Source organism: Xyrauchen texanus, chromosome 13 (genome assembly GCF_025860055.1).
Source record: "Xyrauchen texanus isolate HMW12.3.18 chromosome 13, RBS_HiC_50CHRs, whole genome shotgun sequence".
NCBI lineage: Eukaryota > Metazoa > Chordata > Actinopteri > Cypriniformes > Catostomidae > Xyrauchen > Xyrauchen texanus.
This window is the reverse complement of record NC_068288.1, coordinates 18,474,133-18,500,268: the sequence shown is the minus strand read 5'-3', so window position 1 is coordinate 18,500,268 and position 26,136 is coordinate 18,474,133. Positions and strand designations below refer to the sequence as shown.

Below are 26,136 nucleotides of genomic sequence, written 5' to 3'. Positions count from 1 at the left end.
GTGACTACTTTTAAGATGTTAAAATATAACACAGTTTTGATTTATTTTGGATTTTCACAACATAATTCCCAGTTCCATTTCTGTTATTACATAGTTTAGATGACTTTACTATTATTCTAAAATGTGAAAATATGTAAGTGACCCTAAACTTTTGACCAGTAGTGATATATATATATATATATATATATATATATATATATATATATATATATATATATATATATATATATATATATATATACACACAAACTCAAAACTGTTTGGATGGAATACATCTCACAAATGTTGATGTTTAGATTAAATATCAAGATTAAGAGGAGCACAGCCATTCAGTAAAGGTGTTGAGATGTGATTTGGTGCCAAGATAATGGTCAAGATAAGATTCTTGGCCCAGGTGGGGTTGTCATCTTGCCCCAGTAGTGAGGTAAGATGGCCCCTTTTTAATAATTTGTTATTTTGAGCTATGACAACAAAATGAGCAAATGTTTCGATTTATTTCCCTTTATAATATGTTATATGACACATCAACATCCTGTACATGCTAAAAGTTTATCTATAAATGTTACAATATAAAAGTAATTGAACATTGTTCTTAAGGGGGGCTTCTTACCCCATCTTACACTATGTTCGTGAAGTCTTGCTTTAAAAAGCATTTGGTAGTTGTTGTAACTTAACCTATATAAAAGCAATTATTATTATTATTATTTCTCTTTAATCCCTGAGTTTGTAAACAGAATTCTAGAAAATACTTCTAGAGCAATAGAACTGCATATTTATGTTGCTCTAATAATTAGATTAGAAATAGCGGATCTATTCTATTCCTCGGTCTCCTCTGGTTTTATTGATAATCTACCAGTGGATGTCGTTGTTCTCTCAAGTGTCACTGCTGGAGATGAATGAGCTCAAAGCCCTGCGTGAAGACACATCCAGCTCTTTCTCCACACAGCAGATACAGAGAGAGGGAAGAAGGGGGAAACGTGAGTTTCTCCTATCTCACTAGGGCTCAAACTAACGGGATCTTCTTATATCCTCTTCAAACGCGCACAGATTCAAGAACCAGACCAACTGCAAGCGCGTATCACACAAGGAATAAGAGAGCCAGCACGAGCTGAGATTTTGTCTTACTTTTCATATTTTCCATAGCTGTTTGACGGAGGTTCAGTGACCTGTGCGGAGATTCTTCAGTTTATTATACAACAATATTTAATTGGGAAAGCGAAATATTTTAGGGTCTTTCGTAGTGTTTTAGATCTGGTTTCCAGTAGTTTGCCCTTATGTTTGGGTCAGATTCAAATTAGTTGCTAATTTGGCACCGGTTTGATCGCGGTGTCACAGCGGCTCTGGATTGATCACGTTCAGACTGTCAATTCATTCCCCGCTGCAACATCTGCAAACAGTGAGGGCATCTCGTCTTGGACACGTCTGTGTGTTTCAGCACAGGAGAGACTGAGGAAGGCGGATGATGATGTTAAGGATCGCAGATGCTTTGGTCACTTTGGTGACTCTCCATTGTTTGGTCAAAGGAACTGTCGGCGGATACGGCATGAGCATGTTCGCCGCACAGACTTCCCCACCGGATCCGTGTTACGACGAGAACGGTCAGCCCAGAAGATGTATCCCTGATTTTGTGAACGCGGCGTTCGGGAAGGAAGTGCGTGTGTCCAGCACCTGTGGCAATACGCCGAGTCGGTACTGCGTGGTGACTGAGAAAGGGGTTGAAAGGCTCAGAAACTGCCACACGTGCGAAGCATCGGACCCTAAGAAGTATCACCCACCTGCATACCTAACCGACCTAAATAATCCTCATAATCTCACCTGCTGGCAGTCGGAAAATTACATTCAGTATCCTCAAAACGTCACTTTAACTTTATCCCTGAGCAAGAAATTCGAGGTGACCTACGTGAGTTTGCAGTTCTGCTCACCTCGACCAGAGTCTATGGCTATCTTGAAATCAATGGACTACGGCAAGTCCTGGGTGCCTTTCCAGTACTACTCGACCCAATGTCGAAAGATGTACAACAAACCCAGCAAAGCCACCATCACGAAGCAAAACGAACAAGATGCCATCTGCACGGATTCTCACACCGACATGCACCCTCTTTCCGGCGGGTTGATCGCGTTCAGCACCCTGGACGGTCGACCCTCCGCGCACGACTTCGATAATTCACCCGTACTTCAGGACTGGGTGACTGCCACTGACATTAAGGTGACTTTCAGCCGACTGCACACTTTCGGAGATGAAAACGAGGATGACTCGGAGCTGGCCAGAGATTCCTATTTTTACGCAGTGTCAGACCTGCAGGTCGGCGGCAGATGCAAGTGTAATGGACACGCGTCACGGTGCGTGACAGACCGGGATGGAAACCTCGTGTGCGAGTGCAAGCACAATACAGCCGGTCCAGAGTGTGACAGATGTAAACCGTTTCACTATGACCGACCCTGGCAGCGTGCAACCGCCAGAGAAGCCAACGAATGTGTCGGTAGGTCCATCTTTTTATTTCATGGGTCAATCTTATCTCACCAAAAACACAACTGATCTTTCTTTACGCAAACAATTTGTTTTAGATACCTTAGAAACCAGCCACGATTGCCAAATGAAAAGTGCGGGTGTTTTCGTTTCAAATGCATACATTTCTCATCTAGTAGCCTACAGTGTACGTTCAGGACCAGAACAGGCTATTACAACCAAAGCGAGAGATTTGTGTAAAGCGCAGTGATTCCAGGGAATGGTTTTAAAGAACATTTCGTGTTTTAAGAATTAAAACAATGTCTTTGGAAGTAAGCAGCCAGTGCCGTTATCAGTCCTGTTTGCTTTATTTTATTTTAATTAGCCTACATTTCTTTACGATTGATTAAAGTTTTGGAGCAGATTGAGGTTTTAATTTATGTCATAAGAACATTAATATCAATAAATGTAGCCTACAACTTATTTTTGTTTAGATAAGCTATAGGCTAACGCTGTTTTGCGGTCAGATTTTATTTTTTATTTTTTTTTTTGCGTACAATTTCGTTTCTTAAATATTTTAATATTTAAATTATTTTAACATTAAATAATGATAAAAAAATATATTTTACAAACTTTGGTTTGTCTTTTATTGATCGCGCACAGTTGATTTGATCAAAATAAATTTAAATTGGGAGTTGAGAAAAAGCATGTTGCTGTCTAATTTAACATGTAACAGTAAGTTACTTGTTAATGTTTTATATGAGAAATGTCACATGAAATATATATATATATATACATTTGATAAACTGCTTAATGAATATTTCTGGCGATTATAAAGTAAAAAAAAAAAAGAAAAAAAAAGAACAGTGGACATATAAGGTGACAATACATTGCATGAAAAATCTTTAGAGGAAACTGAAGCGGATAAAAACCTCCAACATATGTTTATATTTTGTCGTCTAAAGAATAATGTGATAAATAACGCAAAAGAGTCGCCCGACTTGTGCAATCACTTTTTTCACTGGGATTAAATGCATTATCAGCCATATCAAATACAGGTATTAGGAAAAATATTAGACTAAAGTTAAATAATTTATCAGGCAAAAGTTACATTTATTTTAATTTCGAATTGTATTAGCCTACAATAAAAATACATATACATCTGAAAGAAAAGAAAAAATCTTAAACCTCAAAATATACATTTAAATCCGTCAAATTACCGCATTTATCTTTAGTCTATGAGTTCGACTGATAAGATTTTCAAACATGTATTTATATAATACAGAATATGCCCTATCTTTATTGTTGTTCTTTGTAGTCATTGTTTTTTAAGCATTTGTAAAAATGTATTTTGCATATACATTTCAAAATACACATACACATAGAAGCATTGTAAATTGATCTAAGGGGAAACAATAAATACAATTTGACTATTTAGGTCAATGTATTTGCAAATGAACTATAGGCTAATCACTTATGCTGGCCCAAACCAAGCTGAAGCACGTAAACCAATCTCTTTTTCAGCAACCTGTAAGATATCTCTGCTACCCCTGTGCTAAATGTGGTTACCTACCAGTTCTTATTGGTAGGCTATAGCAGATGCATAAAATACTAGTAAATTAAAACATAATTTACTATATAAAAAGATTCATATTCAAAAATGTTGATAATGTATTATATACAATGTCTGTGGGAAAAAAGTATCTTGAACCATCACCAAAAAATTTAAATACTTAAATGAAATACATCTTAATAATATATTAATTACTATATCTTAATATATGTAATTCTCATGCTGATTTCCTATCCTTGTGAAAAAAAATAAATGCAATACCACCATAACTTCAGCATCTTGTATCTAATGAGGATTCATTGTCATGTGTACATGCAAATAATGTCTCTTCCTGCATAAACAAAACTGAATCTTAAATAATAGTAATAATCCTACACATGTCTATCTGTTATTTTGTTGCACATTTGGCCACTTCTTATGCATTTCAATGACTGTTGTGTCTAACAGTGTCATCTAGGAAAAAACTGTTCTTTCTCTATTCTTTTTCTTTGCTTTTTGAGCAAATCATACATATAACCTTGCACTGGAAATGTCAACAGACCAGCTTAGACGTGACTGTTGCACAGGAGAAATGAATTGCTCTCTTGCATCCTTGATACTTTATTTTTACCGGGACTGCAGTGTGTGTCTTGTGTGTGGCATGAAAGCTCATCACTCACAGCATCCATCTTGCTGTTAGCAAGCCGACGCTTTGGCCGAACGTTCCTCGGCTGTGTTTTCTGAGCGCTGTGCCATCAGATCCTGCGCAGAACTGAAAAGAGAGAGCAAGAGAATGAAAAGGGGTGAAGAAGTGAAAAGAGAAGACTGAAGGGGTGGGCAACTTTAAAGCAAATAAAGCTTAAACAGGAGAAGAAAGAGCTGTGTGACACCTATGAGCGAAGGCAGAACCCAAGGGAAAACCTTTATGTGTGTGTGTGTGTGTGTGAGAGAGAGAGAGGGCTAAAATACAATCAAACACCTATAGATGCACTATCGCAATCCACACTACCCCTCAATCATAACCCAAATGTAAATATGTATTCTGTGAATTATTTCAGTCCGTGAATCTAACTGTCCTGTCTCATTCAAAAGAAATTTCTCATTCCAAAGAAATATACACTGGAAACATTGCTACAGATTCAATTTACAGTAGTTGCTTTGTAAACTGCAGGAAAATGTCAATCAATATATTATTATAAGATTAGGTATTGGAGAGAATGATTTGAAGATGAATAATGAAATTGAAAAGAAAGGTTTTTAAGTGAGTGAGAGGACAAAAAAGTGTTGATAGAGAGTGTTTAATAGATTGCAATCAATATCAAGGGCTGCAAAGTGAGTTCAATTGAACTGCACTTAACTGATTGGATCCTCCTGTGAAAAAGAACCCATTTGAACCCCTGAGTGCTCAGATAATGTCTCTTTGGGGTATTGATCAACTTATGCCATTTAGAGGTATAATGCTTTTAATGCAGTGAGCTACAGTCCAAAGATATGAATGAGGATGGGACGATCAGCGTATGACATGGAAATGTCATTCCATATTTGGGAGAAGCCTCTAATATATGTATATTTTCTATTTTCTAACATATTTTTGACAGAGAGAATGCATATTATTCCCTCAAACTTTGAAACCTTTGAGAAGGCAAAAAGTGAGCGTTTTAGGTTTTCAGTGCATAACACATAGTGACAGGGTTGGGGAATAATGAAATACATGTAACGGGATTACGTATTTAAAATACAAAATATACATTACTGTATTCCACTACAGTGGTATTTATAATACAGTTACATTCAAAAAGTATTTTGATTACTGAAGAGATTACTTTTGCATCTGTTTCATTTAATATTTAGTCCTTTCAGATGAAAAACATTAATACATATAAATTATACAATCCAAAGGGCATTTGAACAGCGCTGAAACACTTTCTTATGATGTGTTACATTCATACGAGCAGACAGAGAAGTACGTTTGAAGTAAGTCTGGAGCAAAAGAAACAGAAATAAGCCTTGTGTAAATTGTCAGTTTTACGATAAGTTAAAATGCTATTTTTAGCCATTTTACATGCACATGTTACCAGGCACGATCATATTTTTATATCAAGAAAATTCATGTTGGATAATAATTTCTTTTTTTCTAGTAAACCTTTGATATTACGGCCAAAATCATATTCTTGATCATTATTTTTTTGATTATTTTCCTGTAAAAATATCAAAAAATCCTTAAAACAAGATCAGTTATATTGATCTTGTTTTAGAAACAACACTGCATATGATATTTTGTTTTTTCAGAGAATGTATTTTTAACATGTATTTTGTCTTACTGTACTGGCAGAGTTTTTAATTGTCAAAACAAGTGAAAAAATCTACCAGTGCTGAAGAAGTAATTCAAAGTATTTAGAATACGTTACTGACCTTGAGTAATCAAACGGAACACGTTACAAATGACATTTTACAGCATGTATTCTGTAATCTGTAGTGGAATAATTTCAAACGTAACCTTCCCATCCCTGCATAGTGACCAGAGAGACAAAAGCAGGAGAAAAGAAAGCTGAAGCTAAAAAGAGCTAGAGAGAGGAACTGAGAGGGAAGCAAAATTTTGAAGAGATGAAAGAGTTTGTGAACACAACGGAGAGAAGTTTTCAAGGAAGGAATGTTATCTTGATGACATAAAGTGTTTGAGTCCATATTCAGGCTGTGGTACTGATGTAGGATGAATAAGGGATATTTCTCTCTTCTTGCTCTCTGAAGAAAATCGTATGACTATCAGGATTTTAAATAATTTCTCGAGTCATTCCTGCACATGCTCATCTCTGTCACAAGGTGAAGTTTAACTCCCCTAGCATCCCTCCCACATGCCAAACCACAACATGACTCTGCCAGTTTGAACAGATTGTCTAACATAATTACTGCATGATTTCCTTGAACATTAAATGCACACTTGGAAGAGTTTTAGCACTCTCTCGGGCAAGATTCTGAAAATCTTTACTGGTGTTGGAGGTTGATATGCTGAAGGTATGAAGTAGGTGGCCCTATATAGAGCTAATCTCCCAGGACATTTTATTCACGTTTAAGAGACAATAAAGCACTGTCATATAACTCTTCTCAAATTTCACATGTTAAATTGAAGCAATTAAACAGTACTGATATTTTATAACCTATAATTAAAAAAAAAAAGAGTTTAATATAAAAAGGCTTTAGTTCAGCAATACAGCAGTGTGTTAAAGGAATATTCCAGGTTAAATATAAGTTAAGCTCAACTGACAGCATTTGTGACCATGTTGATTATATCAAAACAATGCAATTTCAACTCGTCCCTCCTTTTGTTAAAAAAACAAAAAACAAAAACCGTGACAGTGACTTATAATGGAAGTGAATGTGGCCAATATTTGGAGGGTTTAAATAGAAATGTGTTGCTTATATTTTTTATTAAAGCAGACCTCAAAGAACTCATGTATTATTTGAGCTGTAAATGTGTTTAAATTGTAATTTTTTTACTGTCATTTTAGGCTTTGTTGACATTAAATATTAATGTGTGATTTTATCTCACTAAAATCATATTTATACACATTTTGTTTTCATCTTGTGTCTATAATTTTGAAAAAGTCAGTATTTTAACGTTCCAAAATTGGCTCCCATTCACTTCCATTGTAAGTGCTTCAATGGAACCCAGATTTTTACTATCGAAATTATGCCACAAATGCTGTTGATTGAGTTTAACTTCCATTGAACCCAGAATATTCCTTAAAATTCTGTCTGTCCACAATGATGTATCTCTGTCTTTGTGTGTTTTCCTTTGCTAGTAAAACTGGAATGCTCTAGTTAATGTTTTAGCTGCCACGTGTTTTATAAATCGGCTTCTCTAATCTTCAAAGCTGTCGATGGATCAAATAGTCTCACCTATCAAGTGAAAGAGGGTGAGACTGTGTGGTGAGAAAACTGAGATTTTGTACTTTGCTCTGCTGCCTCACTGTCCTACCTCACTACTATTCAAAGGTGAAGAATTACTGTCTTGGATGTTTAGTGGTTTACTTCTTTAATCCAGTGACCACATTTCCCAGAATGGTTATCTGTGTTTACTGGTGTTCAACTTGTTTTGTGACCTGCAGACAAAGTAGCCTTCTCATATATATGCAATTCATGTGAAATATTTTTCTTTGAGGAGGCATTTTCAACCCATTTTTTAACCTACATATGTAAAATCTCCAGCAAATACAAACACTTTGAAGGTCTGAACCACATGTTTGTGATTGAATGTGAGAGTATTCCATTACCAAATGTGCAAAATCTTTCGTTGTTTTATGATAGTCACTCCACACCTACTGGCAGCTTTTTGTGACTTGCATTTGCTGGAGACAAGGAGAGTGATCTAAAAAAATGTTTTTTAAGAATTTGGACTCAGATTGTGTTGCACAAGCCCAGTGTCAAGCCTATCCACTGCAGGGGAACCAGAGATATAAGGGTGCATTGAGCTGGCTGTTGTAAACCTGTGGGGCAGGCTGTGTGTTTTTGAGAAGGCCCAGACCTCCTGGCGAGATCAGTGCTGGCGGAAGGCCCATGCTGGGGCTCTGCTGCAGGGGGGGTGAGTATATTTCCAGAGTAGAGCCTGGCTCTTGAGCCGAATACTCTGCAGCAAACTCAACCTGATGCCTGCCAGGTTGCAGTGCACTAGGCCCAAACCAGCCATCTGCATCTCGTTTAACTAGACACCACACACACACACACACACACACACACACACACACACCACATTAGTACACATCATGCGCACACATACAAACGAGATGGTATGTGTAAGTTTATGATAATGCATCTCCTCTTTGTGCTCAGATTCAGGACAGTTTTAGATTAGATTGGCTTTGAGCGAGAGGCACATTCAGTATGGAGGTCATACACTCATGCCCTGTTGTTGGGATGTTCATAATTGATGGAGAATTGCTTTGGATGGCCATACTTTTTCAATCCTGATTCATGCTCGGTTTTTAAAAACGCCATAACTGTAAGAAGAGATTTTTATGATTACGTTTTAGATAGTAATTGTCCACGTTAGCGTAATTGGATACCAAAGCTGATAGTAAATGTGAGTCCAAACAATTTATTCATCAGTCCCACAGTGTTCAACTTTGTCTAAAGAATTGTCTCTCCATTTTGCCATATGTTCCCCTGCCCAGTACATCTGTAGTCAGAATGCTTGAAGATTGTTTTGAAATACAATGATCTGGCTTGTTATGCACGGACACATTGACAGCTGCAGACCAGTTTATGAATGGAACACATTGACCGTATACAAATATCTCAGGGAGAACAATTGCTCCTGAACTGAGAATATCGAGCCATGCTTCTTGTTAGAGCAGAGGCCTGTTGGGACTGACATTAAAAGCATTTGTTTTTCTGACACTATTCCAACACTGAGGAGAATATCTGACAGTGCAGAAGATGCAGCTTATTTTAATCATCACATGGTTCAATAAGAATCTGAGGCAGGAATAAAATGTTAATGTCATGATTTGGAATGCTTCAGGTGTGGTTGGATATGCATGATTTAATATAGAGAGGAATGCAAGAGGCATGTAGTATTCAGCTAAATATTAAACATTTCTCTGTTTGAAATAATATCAGACTGGTTAAGTTTTGACTTTCTGGATTTCAAGAGCTTTGTAACTTTTAGCCTTCATTTTCTGTAATATCTGTGTTAAATCAGCTTATGCTACTCATTACAATCTACAAATCTGCAAAGAGAAACCGAGAAACTGATTTGGATTGTGAAATCTCAGACCAGCCTTACAGTTTTGGTTGCCAGACAAGATATTTATGGCACAAAAATTATGCCCAAATATGTCAATGTTTTGCTGCATTTTAATGGTAAACAAAATGAGTCATGCAAAATGAACCAAACAACTGCTGTTCTTCTGTTTGCTGTTGGTGAATCAATACTGACATAACTCAATCCTGCAATCCTACAGCAAGACAAAAGTTTAGGAGAAAGGGCCAACTCTTTCAAAACATCTTCAACTTGCAAAGGATATGCTTATAAGCACGACTAAACTGCATGGTTGAGACTGCGTTGTCGCCAATTCAGTTGACTTTCTCTGCCTCCCCTAGGCAAAACATGCATTTTTGAGGCTTTCGATTGATATTACTGCTCTGATACATAATGGAATACAGATTCCTTTTACAATCCCATGAAGACGAAACCTTGAGCTTGGTTCTGAAAGAGAGAGAATTTGGAAGGATGGGGTTGAGCAGTGAATTTTGCGTTGCTTCGACTCCAAACTGCCTCTCCTACACACTCCACAACTTGACTTCATCATGGCCACATTTCATCATTTCAGGCAGGTTCATGTTATCACCTCACACATCCAGAGCTGTTTCTGAGGAACACAGAACATGTCATCCCTCATTGTCTGCATTGTTAATATGATGCAGAAATAACAGTCTCCACATCTCTGACGGGAACCAGCTGAGAATAAATTGCCTGACTTTCACAATGCAAACACTGTGTGTCCTGCCTAGACGTCTGGATGAAACTGCAGGCATTCATGCAGCAAAGTGAATAAAACTGACTCAACATTTGTAGATAAAATGTGTTTATTGGTGACCTCAACAAATGTAACCTCAACCACATTTTGATATTTTGACTTTTTGCCACCTTTGTTGATAACATATTAGAAGATAGAAAGTAATGGGGAGTTGAATAGGGGAATTGGACCTGGGAAATGGACCGAGTCTGGCTAGCAGTGCCTGTATGAGCGCCACATCTCAACACATCAGAACAAGTGTGCTAGCCACAAAACAACGGCCAGACATAACCACCTTTATATTCATTCAATAACATAAATGCAACGATTACATGTTTTTGATTTAGGTGTGTCTTAATTTGATTCTGGCTCTTCTTTACAATTTCACCCAAACTAAGCTGTGAATTTTAGAGCTAAAAGGATCACTAACTCATACAGTGAGGTCCAAAAGTCCAAGATTATTTTAAAAATCGGTGACTTCTTATGGTTTTAGGATTTGGAAAATTTAAAAACAAAGAAATTATGTAAAATGAGGGCCAGCATGTGTAAAATTAGGGTAATCAGTAAGTAAACAAATTCATAAAATTACCATGTTAACTCTAAAAAAGATCACATTCCAAGGAAAGTTTTAGAAAATGCTCTGATCATACTGGGATAACATGCATCTTAGACTTTTGGACCCCAATGTATATCATACTGTTGTGTAATTTATTGGCTGTTTCTGCATGAGCCTCAGGGGTAGACACAGTTGACTTGACTGTTGATGGCATTAACACCTCTCTTAAATCATAGCACTGCAGCGCTGTTCAGACTCACCCTTGTTGATACCTGTTTCCTCAGTCAGCGCCAGCTGCCGTTGTTTATAGTAGGCACAGAAGAGGATTGTCTGTTTGCCTATTGATGTCTGGCTCTCAGGGTGAAGAAACAGCTAAATGAATTAATTGCGCCTTTTATTCTGTAGTGAAAGTTTGTGTCAGCCTCACTCAGCTGTGGTTTGGCAAAACACAGGACTAAATGAGAGATGTTAAGAAGATTCAGTGAGACAGATGATTGTGAGCAATTGAGCAGTTTTACTTTTTGGCATAAAAAGTGAGTAGCAATAGTGAGTTTTCCTTTTTACAAATGAGGCAAAAAAAGTTTGATTATGGCTGATTTAACTGCAGTTGTGTTGAAAGTAACTTTATTTGACTACTTTAGGTTGTATGTCATTTATATGCAATATCTATGCCTCACACTACCATTATAGACCTATCACACTGCAGAACAAAATCAGTGACATTTCTTTCCAGGTAACATGTAAGCACAAGAACAGAGTTTCTTCAGAGCTCCATCACCACTGTCTGCAAGAGTAAACATCAGCCGGATATTTCCATTTAGTTTGCCAGGAGAATGTACTGCTGAGATTACAGCCAGGGATGAGACAGCTGAACAGAGTGAAGAGCTCATCACAAACATCTGTACCTCTATGTCCAAAACCAAATGCTTGTGGTCCCAAAGATTTAGCTAAGAGAATGGTTTATGGCAAATAATCTTTAAAGCGACAAATCAACTTAAAATGAAAGTTCTGCCATCATTTACTTAACTTTCTTTCTTTTGTGAAAAACAAAGGAGAACTTTGGAAGAATCTGAGCTGCTCTCTTCCTTATAGTGAAAGTGAATGGGACTAGAGGCTGACAAGCTAAAAAAAAAAAAAGAAAAAAAGGATATAAAAGCACCATGAAAGCATAAAAGAAGTAGTTCATATGACTTCTGAAGCCAAATTATAGCTTTTTGTAAAGAACAGACTAAAATTTAAGTCGTAACTGAAATGTTTGCTGTGCAGCCATGGTCATCATTCATTGTGTAGAAAGCAGCAGCTTTGACATTATGCTGTAAATATCTAATTTTGTGTTCCACAGAAGAAGAAGAAAGTTAATTTGGGTTTCGAAAGACATGAGGCTGAGTAAATGATAACAGAGTTTTCATTTTTGGGTGAAAATGAAAAAGTGCCTTGACTTCTCGATCGGAAGGCTGAAGCCTCGTTAGGCTGCATTTCTCGGCTGCACCTCATCAAGCATCGTCAAAGGTCATCTCAATTGAGAGGACATATTTTGGAGGATGCATCCAAAATGTATCCTTTTTGGTCTTCAATCAACAACAATCCTTTGCACGTGTTCCAAATTATTTTTTCTCTCTCTCTTCAAGTTTTTAGTTGCATTTGCAGCAATGACTAGAAAATAAAGAAAATGGAAGTTGTTTAGACAATACAACACATTAGAAGATACTAAGTACCAAAAAAGAAATAAATACAATTAATAAAAGAGCAAATACATGAATTTGATAAGCTTTGATAACTTTTAAAGTTTGAGTTTTTATGAGTCTAGGGTTCCATTTTGTTTCTTTTTTCCCCATTCTTGAAAGGATTTAAATAAATAAAAAAATTATTTAAATTGAAAGGAATTTATTATACATCTGTGGCCAAAAGTATTGGCAGTGACATTAATGTTGTGTTTTGCAAAGTTTGCTGCTTCAGTATTTGTAGATAATTTTTTCACATGTTTCTATGGTTTACTGGAAAACAATGATAAGCATTTCATAAGTTTTAAAGTTGGCAAAAACATTCAATATATGCAAAGAGTCAATATTTCATGCCAATTCACTCTGGCATGCTGGATATCAGCTTCTGGGCCAAATCCTGACTGATGGCGATCCATTCTTGCCTTATTAGTGCTCAGATTTGATCACAATTTGTGGGCTTCTGCTTGTCCACTCGCCTTTTGAGGATTGACTGCAGGTTCTCTATGGGATTAAGATCCGGGGTTGCCTGGCCACGGATCCAAAATTTCAATGTAATAATCTCCAAGCCAATTCATTATCGCTCTTGCCTTGTGACATGGTGCTCCATCATGCTGGAAAATGCGCAGATCATTACCAAATAGCTCCTGGATCGTTGGGAGAAGTTACACTTGCAGGACGTTTTGATACCATTCTTTATTCATGGCAGTGTTTTTGGGCAGAATTATGAGAGAGCCCACTCCCTTGGATGAAAAGCAACCCCACACATGGATGTCTCAGGATGCTTCACAGTTGGCGTGAAACAGGACTCATGGTAGCGTTCACCTTTTCTTCTCCGGACTATCAATTTTCCAGATGTCCCAAACAGTCGGAAGGGGGCTTCATCAGAGAAAATATCTTTACACCAGTCTTCTGCTGTCCAATCCTTGTACTTCCTGCAGAATTTCAGTCTATCCTTGATGTTTTTCTTGGAGAGAAGTGGCTTCTTTGCTGCCCTTCTTGACACCAGACCATTGTCCAAAAGTCTTCGCCTCACTGTGCATGCAGATGCACTCACACCAACCTGCTGCCAATATTGAGCAAGCTCTGCACTTGTGGTGACACGATTCCATAGCTGACTCCTCAGGAGGAGACGGTCCTGGGGCTTGCTGGACACTCTGGGACGTCGTGAAGCCTTCTTCACTGCAGTTGAAACTCTTCTCTTTCTTTCAGGTGCAATATTCTTTGCAGCAATTTCCTTGCAAGTGAGGCCATTTTGATGCAAATCGATGATGGCTGCACATATTTCTTTAGAAGTAACTATTGCTAGCAAGAACACAATGATTGGAATCACCTCTTCCCCCCTTTTACAGCAATCTGTCTGCTCTTATAATCCAATCAGAGTGACAGAGTGATTTCACCTGACTAGTACTCGTTCACACTTTCCCTGGTGCTGCTGATATGATTAGTGAAACGATGTTAGCTGGTCATTTTGTGCCAGGGCCAAAAAACTGTGAAATATGGGTAATTGTTTTTTACTTTTACAATTATTTAAAATGCATCTGATCAATCTGCACAATAAGCTAGATACAATGTGAATCAACACCACAACAACTGAAGCAGAAAACCTTTCAAAACACAAAATTTATGTCACTGACAATACTTTTGGCCGTGGCTGTATATGAGGGTCTGGGTAGCACAGCGAGTATTGACGCTGACTACCACCGCTGGAGTCGCAAGTTTGAATCCAGGGCATGTTGAATGACTCCAGCCAGGTCTCCTAAGCAACCAAATTGACCTGGTTGCTAGGATGGGTAGAGTCACATGTGGTAACCTCCTTGTGGTTGCTATAATGTGTGGTTCTCGTTCTCGGTGGGGCACGTGTTGTGTTGTGCATGGATGCCGCAGAGAATAGCGGGGGCCTCCACACATGCTACGTCTCCGCGTTAACACGCTCAATATGCCAAGTGATAAGATGTGCGGACTGACAGTCTCAGACATGGAGGCAACTGAGATTCGTCCTCCGCCACATGGATTGAGGCGAGTCAATACACAACCATGAGGACTTAGAGCACATTGGGAATCGGCATTCCAAATTGGGGAGAAAAAGGGGAGAGAAAAAAATATGATATAAAGGCTTTATTTGAGTGACTAGCTTTTCTAATGACAAATTATGTTGAAATAATTTATAGATTAAGAACACATTTCTAATATTCTGAAGTATATGGGTTTTCTAAACAAAGTAAAATATCACATGGTTCTAAGCATATGGTTTGCCATGCACGCTTACTTGACCCTCTCATTCTAGCACTGAATGCTGAGGAGTCTAGCCTATAGCCACTAAAGGTCTGGTCTTCTCAGTTTGAGAAGCACCCATATTTTGTATTTTGATGTATTTCCTACTGAAACAGGAAGTGGGTGCAGGACCTCTCGAATGGCTCATCCTTTTTTAAAATAGCCAATAGGCTTTAGTTTACATCACAGCCCGCCAAAGCCACACACTCACATACCCCTTCAGCTGTGCTTCTCATGCCAGTGCCGGTTACCAGGGAAACAAGCAAGTAAAATATCACCCTATTTCAACATTTTAAATCACAATACAGAAAATATAAAGAATAAAGAACACTTACTTGTGCTGTACATCCCAAGACATCTCTGAAAAATGCCTGCATTAAAAACTCATTTTCAAAGCCATTTTCTCTGTATCCGACTTACATTTCATCTGCGTCTGACTCAAGTGATCCGACTCAAGGGATTACCTCTGGAAACATTCAGAGGTGAAATGCCTCGATTACAACCACAAGTTTGTCGTTATTCCTCCTTCGAAATGAAAAAAGTCAAGCCAGCGGGACTGTTACAGAGGTAGTATGGGTAGGGAACAGGGTTTATTGAGGGAAACATTCGCAAATACACCTCGTTACTATCCCTGCATTTGCTGCTTCTACACCAGGTTTGTGTACCGGTACGTGACAGACCGCATGTAGCAAGGATTAAAATGGACTAAACACGTCTGACTTTTATCTTTGCTGCCGAGAGGTCATACATAAGTCAGCAGAGAAGAGCCAGTCATATCAGTAGAAGAGCAAGTTATTACATTCTGATTAAAGTAAAAAAAAAAAAATAAAATAAAAAATAAAATATATATATATATATATGCTTGGATGATTTGTTCACAATAAGACCAGTTACATGCATAAAGAAAATAAATAGGGTATTTTTTTTTTTATTCCATGTCGACTTAAAGAGGTTGTGAGAAGCATGAGAGGAAACAATAGAAATTGTATGAAAAATATATTTTTGTCTTTACAAAGAGCCTTTTTTTTTGTTCTGACATGGATGACACAGTCTGGAGGGAGAGATTTGCTGGTCTTTCCTTATGAGGTGAAATGCAGGTTGCTGGTGCTCTGGATTCATGACCATCGTGTTGGCGGCAATTTTGAAGCCAGTTAAATTGTCAGTACACTGTTAACACAGATCAAAAACAGAGCTGTAAACAGTGGAGAAACACTGACACATTCCTTGAGCGCTGCTTGCCGCGAACCGGTTCTCTCAACTTTCATTCTCCTTGATGAACACCGTTGCCCTGGTAAAGTTTCTGATTTGATGACCTCAGCTTAGGGTGGATCCTGTGAGGAGGGCAAGTGTTTGGGCTGGAATCTAAGCCAAGCCAAACATACAGTATAAAGGAAATGAGCACATAGAGGCTGAGAAAATAAGAGAGATAGAGAAAGAAGGGATTGTTCAATTGTGATACAATAACACCTAATCTATACATGGGTGATCCTTTAATTAGCGAAATGTTTTGTCCCTTAGGATGTTTTTAAAGAAAGGAATCATATTTAAATGCTTAAAAGAACTCCAAATCTATTTACATTTAGATTAAGGATAGATTATTTTCTAGATTATCTTTTCCTAATTTTAAGAGTTGGAGCATGTCCACCAGCTAGATTTTTTATGACGTTTTATACATTCATAAAAGGTTTGGATTCTGTTGAACTTATTCATATGAAAAGATTTTCATAAAAATGTTAATTATGCATATATTTGTTATTGTTTTCAACAAAGTATCACTGTCTCCAGTAGCCTACTTCTGTCATTAAAAGCAAACCAAGCATATTAGAGAACAATTGAGTTTTCCACACAAAAACAAAACACGCCACAGACCATGATGTACCCTCCACCTCCAAATCGATCCTGCTCCATAGTACAGGCCTTGGTGTAACCTCATTCCTTTGATGATAAACACGAGTCTGATCATCACTCCTGGTGAGACAATACTGCGACTCATCATTGAAGAGCACTTTTTGCCAGTCCTGTCTGGTCCAGCGAAGGTGGGTTTGTGCCCATAGGCAACGTTGTTGCCAGTGATTTCTGGCAAGGACCTGCCTGAAAAATGTCTTAACCATCACACACATTATAAAATATCCTTATATCACACAATATACCAAAATACACTTGAATGTTGATCAAGGCCGTGATCAGATATTTTTCCAGGACATATGATAAATTATGATAAAATCATCAAGTAAAATATTCAGTCAAAAGCACCCCTAATTGAAAAAATGCCCCACACATAGACGTATGGTTATAGATAGTATAAAGGATGCATTGTAACATGTTCACTTATCCTGTCTAGAATCTCATAAAAATAATGAAGCAATGCGAAGCTGGCAGCATACAATGTGCCCTCAGCATACAGAAACTACATGAATGAAAAACAGATCCATTTCTCTCGCCCTCCTTTTTCTGGGGTACCACCTGAAGTGCGACCGCTGGCACTTGATGCTTGATGGGTCCAGTAGGTTTGTCGACAGGACCACCAGCGGTGAGCATGAGCACATCGTCCCCGAGGCAACGGTTCCCGTGGCAACTGGCTCTCTGTGATTAATGGCTGTATGAAATTACATGTTAAGCCATACACTCTGTCCCAGACCCCCTAGCCGGACCTCCTCACACACCACAAGCAGTGATCCTACCTCAGAAGAAAGTTATGAAGTACTGTACATTCTGAAGGAAGTAGTACTGTAAATATACTGCACGATTTAAGGAACGCTAACAAATGACAGGTTTTATAAGGTGCTCTGGCAAATTAAACTAAAGCGACTGGAAGACTTTGGGACTGTGGAAGGTTAATAAATTAGAAATTTGCATTTGTACTGAAGTAAGGAGCCAAAAGCCTGCTGACCCTCTTTTGAGAGATGTGGATTTTTGGTTTGAGGTAAACCAAGTTCTTCTCGCCTCATTTAAAATGAATTTGTCTTTATTTATCCAAATTTGTGGTACTTGAACATGGCTATGTTTTGATTTGTAACTGTTTGTGGTTTGGAACTTCAGAGGCTTGTTCAAGACACAACTGTAAATGGAGCCAAAGCTTTAGGGTATTGACTTGGATTAATACTCACCACTGTGAATGTATGCACTGGCATCAGAATGTTAAAACAAGGCTGATTAGTTAGTTTAGATAAGATTAAAGAAAATCTCAGCAAACATAAAGAGTCTGGTGTTTTGGCCACAGTAGTAAATCCTACAAAAGATACTGTGAAGTACACATTACTGCATCTAATTTGGATTTCAAGAACACACACGAAAAAGTATACACAAAGAATCACAAAAGTGTGAGAGCATGCCAGACCTTATCCACTTCATGTAAGGAAATGCCCAAGGCTTTACTTATTTATGTTTCTTTTAATTTTTCTGATGTTTGACAGAATTTCTTTTAGATTTTTTAGGAATATTAATGAGATTAATTAAATAAGAAATAACCAGACTGCCAGAAAAATACTTTTTAGTTTAGTGAGGGAAAGTTCATGGGGTCATATCAATTACCCTGACTTGATCCTACTTAATCCAGGGTTCCCTGAGTCTCAGAGAAAAGACTGAACTGTGGTCAGAAAGTGCATTGGGTTGGGTTGGGGGGTGGGGTTGATATACAGTACAGTGCATGTACAGATGTGTGTGTGTGTGTGTGTGGGGGGTGGGGTAAGGATCTGGTCTGGAAGCATACAGTTCTGCCACAGTGCCCTTAAGCACTTAATGCTCTAGGGAACTATTTCTGTAATACATATTCTGTGAGTTGCTTGAGGTGAATGTTTTCGCTTACACACACACCCACACACACACACACACACACACAAGAGTTCATGAGTAGAGAAAACCTCTTAGTAATGTATAAAAAAAATGACACTACAGTTAGTTCTGGTGTTCTAATCTGATTGGACAAGCAGTGTTCTAAGAGTGCTGATATTTAGTATAACAATACTGGGTTGCTGTACTCTTTACTAGAGCAAAAATATTGTCTAAAATGTTACTCGATATTGTGGAATTTTGCGTCGAAAAAGTTACAGTCGAATTACAGACATGCTGGTATTCAGTACAGCAGCACTGTTGCTCAACTGATTCTACATAAAGGAATATTAAGGAGTTTAAAACATGAATAACCAACATTCCTGGACACATAAACTATTTGATGAAATAAATTCTGACTTTCTATAGCTTGGTATTACTTAATATGTCACAACTTACTCCCAATGTCCACATAGGTGGACATATATTTTTAGCAAAAGTATTTGCTCTAGATTTAAAAAAAAAAAAATGTTGCTTGTTTATTAGGTGCTACTTGTTACTAATCAAAAAGGGGAATGAAAAATGCACTCTGCAGTCACATTGGGATCTCAGGAATCTAAGCATTGACCCCATTCACTTCCATTGTTAGGGGTCAATCTTCAATTTTTGCTTTTTTAAAGAGAAAATGGATGAGTCAAAATAAATTTTTGTGGTAATAACCATTATGCCAAGAATGCTGTCAATTGAGCTTAACTTGTGTTGAATGCGGAACAGTCATTTAAATTGATTCAGACAGAAATTTAGTTCATGCTCAAGCACAAAAGCATGACTAGTGAATGAACTTGAATGGAGGTGTAACCAGAGTCGCTGCAAGGATGAAATACGTGGGAGGGTATTTGGAATTTTAGAGGAGACCACATTTTGAGAATGATAAGATAACACTTGCCCGCACTTTATTTAGCATTCCGCAATAACGGTGAACCTCGTTAGATTCAATTAATGCTTGTCATTGACAGGGCCTTACACAGGTTCTCCGCCATCTTCACTGAACCTGGAAAATTTCATCTCGACCAACAGAGCAATTTGTGAAAATTTTATATAAAAAATGCAAACCTGATGAATGAAGCAGTGATTGTGTAAAATAAATAGACTGTTCTACACAAAATTATTGCAAAACAATATCCAATAATATGTGTAATATGTAATTTGCGTAAGAAATTAAGTTAAATATGTATAAACATTTCCGGCAAGGTAAATTGCTAATGTTTATAAAGTTTACATAAATATAAGTTATGCTGAGGGTCACATTTCAGCACCTCGCACACGGACAGCAACTCTCTTAAAGGGTAACTAAACCCTAAACCAACTTTTTTTAGTTAATGATCTGTAAGAATGGGGCATCATTAGTACTGGTCATTGATTCAAGTAATTTTTTTGACATTTGTGTATAAAGTGTTTTAATTCAACAATATATGGTGTAAAATCGTCTGAGTGCTGCCCTCTTCAGGTTGAACGGTGGCTACTGCAGTTGAATTTTCCTATTGGCTGTTTGCGGTACTTCTTGACGTAAGCGGTGACAGCTGACGTAAGCAGGTTCCAGCTCACCACGCCAGATTCATGTACATGTCGTCTTGCGACCGTGTGAGGAATAATAATAACATAGAGCCTGACAGCAGCTGTCAATTAATCCGTCACTACGAGTCTCAGGTGCACCCCACCCACCCCCCACTCAGCCCCGCACTCGGTTCGTTCCCTCTATCCCCGCCGGGGTCTGCCCACTTTTCCTGCATTTTCAAATATTTCTAGTGGGTGGAGTCAGACTCTGAGCAGGTGTTTAGTTTCCCTTTAAGTAGCACTTAAAGCGTATCCTCGTGCATTCAGGTTAAGTGTTGTTTTAGGAAATGCACGTAAAAATAACGAATGTTTGTAAAATTGCTTGTTGAGAACGCTCTTAACCGCAAAGATCAATCGTTATTGAGAAGCGGTGCCCAGATCAGTCCTGAGCCTTTTGCAATACAGTTTTGGGCAAAAAGGTTGAGAACCACTGTTTTTAATCATATTTTGGGCAGCCTTTGGACAACAATTCCCTTTAAGCTCTGAAATTAACGTCGCCTCTTTTCCCTCGTAACAAAGACAGGCAGTAAATATAAGCCATTTTATTAGAATATTATTTTGTCTCCGCTTCTGTTACAATACACTAAAATAAAATTATTTAAACTTAAAAAAAAACCATGAAAATCAAAGACAAAGAGGACTGATACTTCATACATTTTAGGCTAAATATAATAAACAAATATAATTTACTTACATGATTTCTGCTGGTGTGATCTTCGCTAAGAGTGATAAAGAGCTGATTTTCAAACTTTCAATGATTGATTTCTTGTTTTGAGGGGAAAGAAACTGCACTTCAGTGTATGAAGACTGTATGCACATGGGGCAGATCTTATTTTGTGATTTGATTATCCCTTTGTACTGTAAGGCGCTATTATCATCCATTCTCCTTTTCTTTCTTTTTTTTGCTTCTATTAAAAAAACTGTTCATTCAAAGCAGGGCAGTTTTATGCTTGAAGTGTGTTGAATATTCACTTATGGTGTGTAAGGGACCATCTGAAATGTCCAACCACTGCACTAAAACATCAGTGGTTGAAATGTACAGTAATCCATTACCTGTCAAGCACCAGCAATACAAACAAAGACAGCACATTTATAAGAATTTGGTATTGTATTTTATTTTTTTTATTTTTATTTTTTATTTTTTTTTAGCTGAATGCAATAAAGTAGAAGAATAGAATTATGGACTTTTGCTCTTTGGGAATTAATTGTGCCTTTTTTGAATGTGTGGCATATTTCTAGTGACACGCTCCTTTTATATGCATGGAAAATGTGGTTCTCATCAGGACTTCATTGTAGGCTCCGTTAAATTATAGAGAATGCAAGTATTATTACTCTAATTGATATACTAGCACTTAGAAAAGGGCTCAATGTCACAGAAATCCTGGCAAGTATTAACAGTAACTTTATAGGCCTTCCAGGTTAGATTGTAAATCGAGGGATTGTTTTTTTTTTTTCTTAACTTCTATCAGTCGATTTCGCTTTAAAAAATACAATCATTTATTGATACACGAAAAACGTACAAGACAATAGCATTCCTAAATTCAAATTACATTTAAAACTAAATTCAAATATAAATGAAATAATGAAGTGGTCAAAAAAATCTTATGATTTTCTTATGACAAAAAAAACCTCCTTAACCACCCAAAATCCAAGACCTCTTAATGTTGAACACAAATCTCATAATTTATTGTTTCATAAACAGCTACAACAGTGATTGTCAGGGACATAATTCAACGTTTCTTTATATATACAGCATATATTCAGAGTTTGGACATTAACTTTATTACCACCTGAGGTGGAATCTCAAAACTACAAATGTAGGAACCTGTTTAGACTTTGCGCTGAAAATAGAGGTGCCACTGAGACTTCTTTGTGCAGTGACCTACAGTATTTCTCAGGAAAATAGCATATTGCTTTGCGCCACATCATTAAAATGCAATACATCCACAGATAGTGGAAACACTATCACCCATGCTCACTTGCTCTTTGTGCTGGCAAGATAATTGCCCTTAGAATTCACGAAAATAGAGCCCTTCAATTTTTAAAATAAAAACAATGAACAAGAATAATACAATTAAAAAAAAATCCTCTTTTAATAATCAAATGTGTTAAGCATTATCATGAAAACCATCATCACTTTCAGTGCAAAACACATACAGACATACAGACATGTGATTTTCTGGCAGTAATGATACTTTAGTCCCTGTGCCTAAATTGAAAAGAGCCAATACCAAATGTGGTGTACAAGTTATTTGACTTTTAGGCAACTAGTGCTGCTACGTATCCAAATAGGAATAATTAATTAGGAATGAACTACAAGTTCAGAATTAAACTGTAACTCCTTAATAAATGACCTCTACAGTGGCTGCTGGTTCCTCTCTCAGTTGGTCTCTTTTCCTTCTGGTCAAGATCAGCAGAGAAGCTTCCCTTCATGTTTACTGCCTGGGGTACAGCAGCATTTTGAGAGTGTGATAAGGATCACCACGCCTGATACTATTTCACAGCTCCCTGGCCTTGCCGCACTCCCTCCTCCCTGATGTCCCTCTCCCAAGACTCCTCCCGTGGCCTCACGGTAACCGTTTATTTATCTGAGAAAGTGAGCTCTGTTTCCACAGGATAGCTCTGGCTGAGATACAGTATTTGGTTTCCATAGTGATGGATGGGAAATAGAGAGATTGCAGAGCCTTATAAACAAACAAAGTGAGTATAAAAAAGAAGAGTGCTGTTAGATTGTAAGTAAGGGGACAGCAGCAGGCTTTGCAGTGTTCTTTGTGGCCTGTTATAGACAGATACTCGGAAACTGCAGCTCAGCTTTATTTTACTTGGCCAACCTAAATGGGCACTCATATAGACTAGGACTGTCAATCAATTAAAAATGTTAATTTAATAAAATTTATTTGTTTTTATATTATTGTAGCAGATGAATAAAAATAATTGAAAAAACATTACAAAAAGTAACTATAGAAGTAAGTAGATTGATATTTTCTTATTTAATTTCCATATAATTGAAAATAAGCCTATAACTGGCTTAAAGTCTATCTTGAAATATGTAACTGGCTTCAGGAGACATTCACACAAGATATGTGTGTGCGTTCCATCTGAGTCTTTTTCACTTTTGGCCTTAAAGGCATTCTGCTGAATGGGTCTTTGCTTATTCTTTGCTATCTGCTCTCGATAAGTTTGGTTTAGCAAGGCGCGTTGCCTGCATAGCTGCTGTGGCTGTGCTATATTTAAAATGTTCAAAAACATGTTTTATGTGGTACTTCATTCTTGAATTGCTCAGATGGTTATAAAACCCCTTATTACTAGAGGTCTGCACGGGCATTAAAGTAAAACCAGGACCCGACCTGTACCCGAGACCCTACCCGGCAAGAAATGGTACCGTTCGAACCCGACCCAAACCCCAAATCACTCACTCTCTTTATAATTACTTCTCCTAGCAAATATTGTTCCCGAAGGCTGTATTTTATGTAAGCATTGTAGGGAACACTCATGAAAGTAATGTAACAGTAAACATACACAGTTTAATAAAGGTTGGCAGCCCCTCAGCATAGAGCAGAAGGAATAAAATAGTGGTTTATCGTTTATCAAGCACAAAACTTTGCTGAATGCAGAACAATTTGGAATAATTTGAAACAATGTAACAGTTACATAAAGTCCTCTTTGCAGCCTGAACTCGTTCATTCGCACTATTATGAGTGAGAGCGTGTGCCCAAAGTTGGGTAGGTCTTATTATTTAATTAATGTTAATTTTAGAATGAATTGTACTAATTTGTGCTTATTAATATTTTGTAATTAATTGTATTGATAAGTACTAATTAATACATTTTTACTAAACGCATCAAATCGACAGCCCTAAAATAGACCATTTCAAGGCCTATTCGTCGGATTACGGAAGTGATATCTTTGTGCCTTGAACATTTCCTGATAGTTGTCAGATTTATTCAAAACAACAGATGGAGATGCTTCATTCATAGTGATTTTAACATGATTAATGTTACCTAAACACGATTGTCATAAAATATAATTATCAAAATGTGGACCATTTGTTTCGGTAACTAATGGAAATTAAATTGTTCTGAAAAACAACCACATGAACTGCTACAGTGAAGCAGGACGACTGGATATGTGAACTACTAACAACTGTAGTGCACATCTTATCTCTGATAGGTGAATTAAATGTATGCCAAATTTTTGTAAGTTTGATAGTTAGAGCTCTAACAGTGACTATAGATTGCTCCCATTATTAATGAATAAAACAGTAAAAATTATGTACTATTGCATTTAATCATTTAGTGGACACTTTTATCCAAAGCAGCTTACAAATTAAGAACACAAAATAGAAATCCTTACCTTGTCTGCAGGTCACGCAGACAGGTTCATTCAGGGGCATCATGCACCCATTTAAAAAAAAAAAACATGTGAATAAAGACTTTTGCCACATACATTCTTTTTTACATGCAAGAATCATTTACTTTAATTGTAGAAGGTACAGATAAGTTTTTGGAAGTTCAGAGAATCCATTCAAAATCCTGTTGGCTCTAAGGTGGCACGTGCTTCATTGAACGGCTCCATTGATTATAATAGGAGTGATCCAAAGTTCTCAAGCTTGCTGCTGAGGAAATAATTTTGAGCATCTACAGTAAACTATGATACAATTTCAAAGCCTCTCTTGGTTAGATGCTCAGTATCAACAAAACGTCAGGATAAGTCATTTCAGGTAAACGTTTGATGCTCTTTGTTAAAATATTAACTTAAAGCCTTTTTTAAAGGATCTTTTAATGAGACCAAAAGTGCTTACAGGCCAGTAGCATTCTAATTTCTTTGTTAATGTTTACATCCTTGAAATGGTCTATAGACATACCACTCTACGAGTGTTGCATCTGAAGAGAGTCTAATCATATACGTGGATATTAATATTATATTAGTTATGACGGCTATTCAAATCTCATGTTAGTGTAAATGTGAATGATTTAATCACAGAAAATGTGTATTTTCCTTAAGCCATAATGTGTTACACTTTGTAACTATGCACATCACACTCTGTGCAGTGGATCTGAAGTAACGTTAACTCACCTCTTTATTTCTCATCAACAGCAGGGGCATAGAAGAGTTTACCTATAGAGATAGCACATCTTAACTTTGACCTCACCTGTATCTGGCTTATAAAGATGTAATGGACGCAGGAAACTAAAGAAGCAAACTACAACTGTCCATGTTTTAGGAAACTTTCTAAACAATTTAAAAGCATCAACTCAAGCTAAATTATTCTATAGAATAAACCTTGTCATCACCACTGATTTATTTTAGGTAGCTTGCATTGCTTAAGGCTACCTTTTTTCCCCTCAGGGGTGTCTGTTCAAGAGACATTAAAATCTCATTAAGACTTGTGGTGCAGTAATTATAATTTAATGACAGATACAGCGTCACTGTCTGCACCTTCTGCGGTTATCAGCAAGAAGCCTCTGCATTACCCAATCCTTCACTAGACAATAAAACCTGCACCTGCTTCTGTAGTTCATGGTTTAGTTTTGCTAATAGCTCTCAGCAGTCTGGACAGAATGTGTCCTGTGTTTCTAAGTTTGACAACAGGTGTAGAATGGTTTTGTTTGCTCTTTATATATTATTATAAGGATTTCAATGTGACAGTTTGACCAAGTGGTTTTGTGTATATATCGGTGTGCCAGTTGGAA

General features: G+C 37.3%; 1 protein-coding gene across 3 annotated transcripts in view; it reads left to right on the top strand.

Annotated features, from left to right (window-relative positions):
* The first annotated feature begins 925 nt into the window (after positions 1–925).
* LOC127654460 (netrin-1) overlaps positions 926–26,136 on the top strand; it is an 83,893-nt gene continuing 58,682 nt past the window's right edge. For all 3 annotated transcript variants that reach the window (XM_052141673.1, XM_052141670.1, XM_052141672.1), the window contains exon 1: positions 926–2,480. In XM_052141673.1, coding sequence (XP_051997633.1) covers positions 1,460–2,480 — 1,021 coding nt within the window. In that variant the 5' untranslated portion in view covers positions 926–1,459. The remainder of the gene's footprint in view (positions 2,481–26,136) is intronic.